General features: G+C 44.6%; 1 protein-coding gene across 1 annotated transcript; it reads left to right on the top strand.

The window, feature by feature from the left end:
• Positions 1-1,819: 1,819 nt before the first annotated feature.
• Positions 1,820-6,566, top strand: LOC148345400 (procollagen galactosyltransferase 1-like). The gene is made up of 5 exons (XM_088325902.1): positions 1,820-1,894; positions 1,955-2,044; positions 3,743-3,870; positions 4,535-4,741; positions 6,120-6,566. Exons 1-5 carry the CDS (start codon positions 1,820-1,822, stop codon positions 6,388-6,390), a joined length of 771 nt encoding a protein of 256 aa, XP_088182028.1. The 3' UTR covers positions 6,391-6,566.
• Positions 6,567-7,823: the final 1,257 nt, after the last annotated feature.

Below are 7,823 nucleotides of genomic sequence, written 5' to 3'. Positions count from 1 at the left end.
TCTCTGTGAGACTGCGGGTTTAATGTGTTAATTAGGTTTTGGTTATCCTCAATCACTTGTGTTATTATGTTAGGGATTTGATTGTTGCTTGGTTCCCAATTAGATTTTGGTATGAAATGTTTTTGTTCTGAATCTTCTGACTTGTTGAAGAAGGCTGCTAATTTAAGCTTTCGGTGGAAATCTTGTAGTTCACCTCTCAGAATTTCCTTTTGCCTCCTCCTAATATCTACCGTGGGGACGAACGATAAGCCCTTTTCGAGTACATTAATCTGGTTTTGTGTAGGTGTGAAGTTCTGAGCTAGTAGAATGATGTTCTTATACCCCTCCCTATTTGGGTTCGTGGGGGTGTCTAGTTTAAATTGTGTAACCAGTGTTCCAACATATTTTCTGCCGTCTTACCTGTCCAGTGGATCCCGTCCTCGGTGGTGTGGAAGTCCCGTTCTGGGAGTTTTGGGAGGCATGGCATGTTCCTCGAGATGTGGTCATTGATTTCCTCCAGGTTGAGTTTATGGAGGTCTTCTAGTTGCTGTGAGTAGTTGATCAGCGGTATCCAGATTTCAGCTGCTGGGAAGGTGGCCTTGGTGTTTTTTACCATCATCTGGAGCTGTTTAACCGCTGTCTTCTTAGGTTGTTGCTCCCTGTTGTTTATTCCAACCGACAGAATGACCCTCTGTACCTTGTAATTCCGTGGAGTTTTTTTCTAGAAGATGTGCCATGTGGTAAAATGTTGCTCCGGGATAGCTGTCAATTTGGAGGTCCTCTCTGGAGTAGGATTCTATCCCCGAGAGATTGGAGTCTCCCAAAATTAGATTTGGTTTGACGTCTGTGAGTGTCCATTCTTGAATCTTCCGAGGTGTTCTTGGATGTTTGTTTGGGTGAAAGAGGCTGTGGCTGGGGTTGGGTGTGGTTAGGGTTAGGGTTGTAGAGACAGGATTGGAGGTTCGCGTGGGCCTCTGTGTTCTTTGTGGAAGTGGCTTAGGACACCTGTCGTCTTGTCGCCCAAAGGTTTCTTCTCCTCTTCCATTTTCCTGTCTCGGTGGTGTTCCCTGTGGTTCCGGGGGTCCCGTGGGACTCCCTGCCGTCCTCGTTCCCTCGGGCTCGGGTGTCTCCCTCAGTGGAGGTCCCCGAGGGAGACCGCAGGATCTGTCCAAAGGAGAGACAGTGTGGTCAAAATTGTCTCCACTTACCTGGGTCTGGTTCCGAGCTGTTGGTGTTCTTCGTGGCTTTGGGAGCCCCCTGGGTCTCCCCGTTGTCCTCGTCCCTTCGCGCTCGTCCGTCCCACTAGGTGAAGGCCACTGAACAGGACTGATAGGTGTCTCCCTCAGCGAAGGTCCCCGAGGGAGACCGCAGGATCTGTCTGAAGGAGAGATGGTGTGGTTAAAATTGTCTTTACTTACCTGGGTCTGGTTCCGAGCTGTTGGTGTTCCTTGTGGCTTTGGGAGCCCCCTGGGCCTCCCCGTTGTCCTCGTCCCTTCGCGCTCGTCCGTCCCACTAGGTGAAGGCCACTGAACGGGACTGATAGGTGTCTCCCTCAGCGAAGGTCCCCGAGGGAGACCGCAGGATCTGTCTGAAGGAGAGACAGTGTAGTTAAAATTGTCTTTACTTACCTGGTTTTGGTTCCGAGTTGTTGGTGTTCCTCTTGATCTCGGGAGCCCCCGGGGATTCCCCGTTGTCCTCGTCCCCTCGCGTTCGTTTGTCTCATTCAGTGGGGGCCACTCGTCCTGGTTCTGAGTTGTCGTGGTGTTGCTTCTTGTTTTTGTTGGAGGTGGGGGTGGTGGCGAATCTGTTAGGGCTGCAAATCTGTTGGTGGTGTAGAAAGATGTTAAGGGGTCCTCGGGTTGCGAGATTGGAGTTGTGTCTCTTCTGGCTTCCAGACTCCCGGTGGCCGTTTCTAGTGCGATTTCTACTGTGGAAGGATGTAATCGTCTGCCCAACTTTTTCTTAGCCCATCTAGTTGCCACCTCGATTGCCTCCAGCCAGTTGGTTAGCCGAATCCCCTCCAGTTTCCCGGTGCTTCCTCTCCCATTACGACATCTGGAACGAGGTAAGAAAATTTTGTCTTCACGCCAAAGACGGAAACAGAAAAAAATACTTTTTTATTGAGGCACGGGTGAAGAAATGAAGAGATTGTTTTGACAATCAGAATGCAAAACAAAATGCGATATGCAAATCAGTGTTTCGGGCTCTGTAAAAATAGCCTGATGAACAATTAAACTCTAGTGGTCTAGTTGTACAGGTGACACCCGATCCTATCTCATTATCATAAACCATGCTTAATTTTCTAATTTCTTTATTTTTCGACTATTGGAGTGAAGAGAAAATTGCTCTAAATACTATTCATTTATTCTTTTAGAACTTCACTCAGTGGTTACTGATTCGGCCAGCTGGTGGTGCTCACGATTTACCACCTGAATGAGTTCCCAAATAGTCTTTTTTTTTTTTTTTGTCCCTGTAATTTTAAGAAGGAAGCAATTCTCACAACATTTAGTATTTTTAGCTTTAAGGTGCAGATTTTTTTATTTGGATAATGATCGATCAGTCCAATAGAAAAATAGTATAGACGCACAAATAAATAATGCACGCGGTTTGATTCTTATGAACTACGATTTATTTACACGGCAAGGAAAATTAAATAAAAAGAAAGAACAAAGGATATTGTTGACCCGAGAAACGCGCATGTCTAATCAACAAAAGAGAAAGCGTGTGGGGGAAAATGGAGTCGGAGATGAATAGAGATGGCAACGTTGTCATTTCTTAGAGAAACGACGGATTCTTTATCGTTGTGCCTAATTTGAGAAATGTCTCTAACCGATGCGTATCAGGCTTCACAGCTACAGAAAACCCAGGAATGATCTTCTCCATTTCATGCCCAAATGACCTTAATGAACAAGGCCGGTTGTGTGAGTCGTCTCTGCCAGCGGCAGGAAGCGTTTGCCCTGTAGCCTGTAAAGGCTACTGGACTTCCTCACTGACAGACGTGAGGAGGGTGACGAGGACAGCAGAGAAAATCATTGGGACTTCTCTTCCCTCCATTCAGGACATTGGCCAGAAGCGCTGCCTATCCCAAGCTAAGAACATTATCAGGGACCCCTCTCACCCCCATCATGAACTGTTCACTCTGCTAGCCTCTGGGAAGAGGTACTGCAGTGTGCGGTGCAGGACCACCAGGTTCCACAATAGTCTTGTCCCCCTGGCCATTAGAATGTTAAATGGTCACTCAAACACATAGTAAATCTAAACTGCTGCTAATCTGTACATCTGTGGGTTCTGTTTGACTTTTTGCACTACTGGCAGTTCTTTATAGCTAGCCACTCCTTGCACATCTGTTTCTCTGCACTATTGTACTTACAGCGTTATTGTTACAGTGTTATTGTTCTGTTTACCTGACTTGTTTACCTGACTGCCCAATTTGCACATCTGGTTGGCTACTCCTCTTGCACTATTTGCGCTACTGTAAAATACTATACATAGCCATAATTATTTAGTATATTATTAGCACTCAATACTACAACTCAATACAACATTTTATTTATATCTGTACATTCAAGGAAACTGTGCGGGTCAGATGTATCGACATTTCGTTCTGTATACACGTGTACTAGAATGACAATAAAGTAGATCTGAATCTGAATCTGAAGTGAATAGCTCTTCTGGCAGAACACTCTCATCTCCCTGTTTTCCTCTTCAAATCCACAACATGTACAAGTCATTTTCCGCATTCTGAAGTTTTTTGACTTTGCAGATAGTCGATCGCGCATTGCGAACGTCCTTGGTGATTGAGGACGACCTCCGCTTTGAGATTTTCTTCAAGCGCCGTCTGCAGGCTTTGCTGCAGGAGGTCACCACAAACCGACTGGACTGGGATCTCATGTGAGAATTCACTTTGTTCCTTTCTTTGATAGAAATCCTCTTTTGGCATCTCTCATCTGCTTTTTCCAAATTAACAGGATGCAAATACTTGGATCCCTTGTTTTTCACGGTTAGTAGGGACCAGTACCCCATGCGATAAGCCCAAATCAGAAAAGTAGCCCCCGATACTCCCATTTTAGAACACCCTCTGTCCGCCCTCGCTCACAGCAATAGTTGGCTGCGGATAACAGATTGTGTCCCCGTAGGTGCTGCTCATTTAAGGGCAAACAGCTGCCATGCAACAATAGTCTACTAGGAATAATGGATCACGGCCCAAACAATGCAGTTCATTTTAGGTGGGCCACAACGGCACATTTCGGCAGCCTGAAGCTCTGCCCGACCCTGCTTTCAGCAATAGTGGATTAGGCGTAATGGATCATGGCTACAACTGCATTTCCAATCTTAGCTGGGCCAGAACAGCACACCGACAGAAAAAAGTGCCTTCTGCTGGTCCTCACTGGCAGCAATATGGGAGTGGGGACAAAGGGTGGGGGTTCATTTTACATGTAAATAACGGCAAAAAAAAAAAAGCCACAAGGCCAGAGGAAAATGCGCTCTTCTGGCCTGGGCTCTTAGCAATATGCCATGGGGGATAACGGATGCGGGAATATTTGATTTTGTGCAGTTACATCGGTCGCAAACGCATGCAAGTGGACCGTCTGGAGAAGTCTGTAGCGGGTGTACGCAACCTCGCTGAGGCCGCCTATTCCTATTGGACGTTGGGCTACATGCTGTCGCTGGCGGGGGCCCGAAAGCTCCTAGGGGCCCGGCCCCTCAACAAAGTCATCCCCGTCGATGAGTTCCTCCCGGTCATGTATGACAAACATCCCGTGTGAGTAAAGCCCTACACTCTCTTGTCTATCTAGATCAGGAGCGTGCAGCATTTGGAATCGCAAGGGGCCCGCAATGGGCCCATCCTGGTGACCTGGACAATAGCTCTCATTTATGAATAACTATACATGCAGACATCTACATGTTACATTTTTTAAAAATCAATTCGAAATGATCACAATTAAAGCAAAATGCAGGTTTTGTGCGGAGCTTTAAATCCTCGCTTGAATTTGAATGCTGCGTTTTCAAGGTTTAAAAAGTTCTTGAATTTTTGGTGAATTACTTGTAAATGCTAGAATCTGTTGCCATCTTTCTCAGGTCAAGTGTTGGGCTCGGGTTAGGAGTTAGGGGTTCGAGCTTCCAATAAGGGTTTTAAACTTATTTTATGATTCCAAAATTGGATTGTGGCTAGCCTCGGGAACTAAGGTTTAAGCTCCCTATTAGGGTAATAAACTGAATTTAGGGATATTAAATAGGGTTGGGCTACGGTTACAGCTAGAGTAAGGTGTAAGTGTAGGCTTAAGAACTAGGGTTTGAGCTCCATATTATGAATTTTGGGATTTACAGTTTGGAACAGGGTTAGGGCTAAAGTTTGAGCTGCAAGTTGAGGTTTTAAACGGATATAAGGTTCCGAAATAAGGTTGAGGCTAAAGTAAGGGTTTAAAACTGAGGTTAATGCTCCCATTCTTTTGAGCTGCACTGGGTTTCTTCTCTTATTGGTACTGGAAAAATTGGGAAATGGGCTTGAATTTGGCCCAAAAAGGGTGTAAGATCACTGAAAATGATATATTAGGTCCCCTTAGGCAAATATGGTTATGTTCATCGTGGACGTAGTTCAGTATATCAGGCGGCTTAGGTCGTCCAAAGATCTGAAAATAAGGGGTGTCTTTGGGGACGAAGGGTACGTCGTATGAGGTTCCTTCCTTTTGACAGTCTGTAGCTGGAAAGAATAGATTAGATGAGATCCAACTTGATTGTTATTGCACAAGTCACAAATACAAAGCAACAAAATGCAGTTTGCATCCAACTCGAAGTGCATAGCAGCGTATAAATATAAATATTTATGTATAAAAGTGCAGTAGCAAACTATATACGGTATATGGCTATGTAAGAAGGACACGGTCGCGCGATAAATATTATGTGGATAGTATGGAACAAGTATGTACGGATTAAAAGCAGGTTATTCACTATGAAAGGACTATAAAGATTTAAAGATTCAAATATGTAAGATTAAGAAAAGGAGAGTGGGCGTGTATTTGTAGCAAAGAGATTGGCCCTATAGACGACAATTGCAGCACATGGCAGCCTAGCTAAAAGGGTCTTGCGCATCTGTAAGAGTCTATGGCTACAAGAAAGTTAAGAAGCAATTTTTCTTTCAGTTCCGACTATACGAAGCACTTCCCGGAGAGCAACCTCCGAGCCTTCTCGGCGGAGCCCCTGCTGGTTTACCCGACTCATTACACGGGGGACGAGGGCTACATCAGCGACACGGAGACCTCGGTGGTCTGGAACAATGAGACCAGTAAGACGGACTGGGACCGGGCCAATTCCAGAAAGACTCAAGAACAGGCCCTGATCAGCCCGCGGGCCCAGAATTCGGACGTCACGCAGTCCCAACTGGATGACTGGAGCGCCCGAGACGAGTTGTGAGCGACGGACCGAACCGACGTGACGGACCGGACTGGGGCTTCCGTCGAAATTTCAACTGTCTGATTGACTATGAGAACCGGAGGTTTTTTTCTTTCACCTCGAAAAAAAAAAATCCATTTTTTTTTCTCATTCCAGTTTGAAAGCAAAAACCTATAGAAATAAAGCATCGCACACACCGAGAAGACGCTCGATTGAATGTCCAAAACGATTGTCGAGTCGAAAAAGATTCCGATGTTGCCGGCAGATACTGTACATTTTCTCATTTTAAGGATGATTATTTTTGTACTTTTCTTTTACAAAACAAAAAAACACTTTCTTTTTGTCTTTCTAGTTTTATAATAATAATAATAACACATTGTATGTCGAAGCGCCTTTCAGGACACCTAAGGTCGCTGTACATATGAGTAAGACAGTAAAACAAGCAAGTCCTAAATAGCCAATTAAATACATTATCGTTAAAAGGGGCAGTGTGTGAGGCATATGGTCAAGAATAGGCAAGTCTGAAAAGGTGAGTTTTGAGTTTTTTCAGCTCCTGTCTCTGTCTCTCACTCTTTCAGTCTTTATTTCATTTCTCTCTTATTTTATTTTTCTTTCTCTTTATTTTTCTCTTTTTTGTTTATGTCTTTTATCTGTCCTTTTGTCTTTGACTGACAAGGATACATTGACAAACTAACTTACCTATTGTAATTCATATAGTGCTTTGTTGGATTTCCTTCTCCAGTAAGGAAGTTATCCAGTGGCGTCAAAGTTTTTTGGCGCTGTTTGAGGATGTTTAATGATCATTTGCGCCAACTTTTTGCTTGGATAAAAATCCAGGTCATGGTAGAAGGCAGACATCACACTCGCATGTGTATTCTGATGAATCTCATTGGCCAAGAGAGACGGAAAGAATCCTTTAAGACTATACTTCTTACCATTCTTACTGCTCCTGCAACTATTGGTAGAAACAAGGAGTTACACTCCTGGCCTAAATGTGTTCAAAAAGTGAACCTAGCTGGATGTACTTGTGAAAAGAGCCACATCTGGCTCGCGAGCCATACCTTCCCGACCCCTGCTTACAAAATGTTGTTTTTGTCATAGCCCACCCTCCTAGTTTAAATGGGATTGTCAGCCATTTGACTGCACACTTGACAACTCAAGTCGAGTCATTTTCCTTTTTTTGGCCCTTAATTACAAGAAGTCCCAAATGGCTGTACATAGAACAGACTATTATTACGCTATCCCCTGATCTAAAACCTACATGAGGGCATGGAAAAACTCTACCTTAGCACTGTATGAGGAAATCAAGAAACTTTGAGAATGGGCCGCACATAAGCGAATCCCCCTTCCAGGACGACCAGGCAAAAAGGGATGATGCAAGGGCATCGACAGACAGTACACAGACATCATCGAGACCAAATATTGGTCCTTCGAAAGCTATAGAATAGAAGTGT

The sequence above is a fragment of the Urocampus carinirostris genome, unplaced genomic scaffold (assembly GCF_059441175.1).
Source record: "Urocampus carinirostris isolate Australia breed hairy pipefish unplaced genomic scaffold, RoL_Ucar_1.0 HiC_scaffold_47, whole genome shotgun sequence".
NCBI classification, from domain to species: Eukaryota; Metazoa; Chordata; class Actinopteri; order Syngnathiformes; family Syngnathidae; genus Urocampus; species Urocampus carinirostris.
This window is presented reverse-complemented; position numbering and strand designations above follow the sequence as displayed.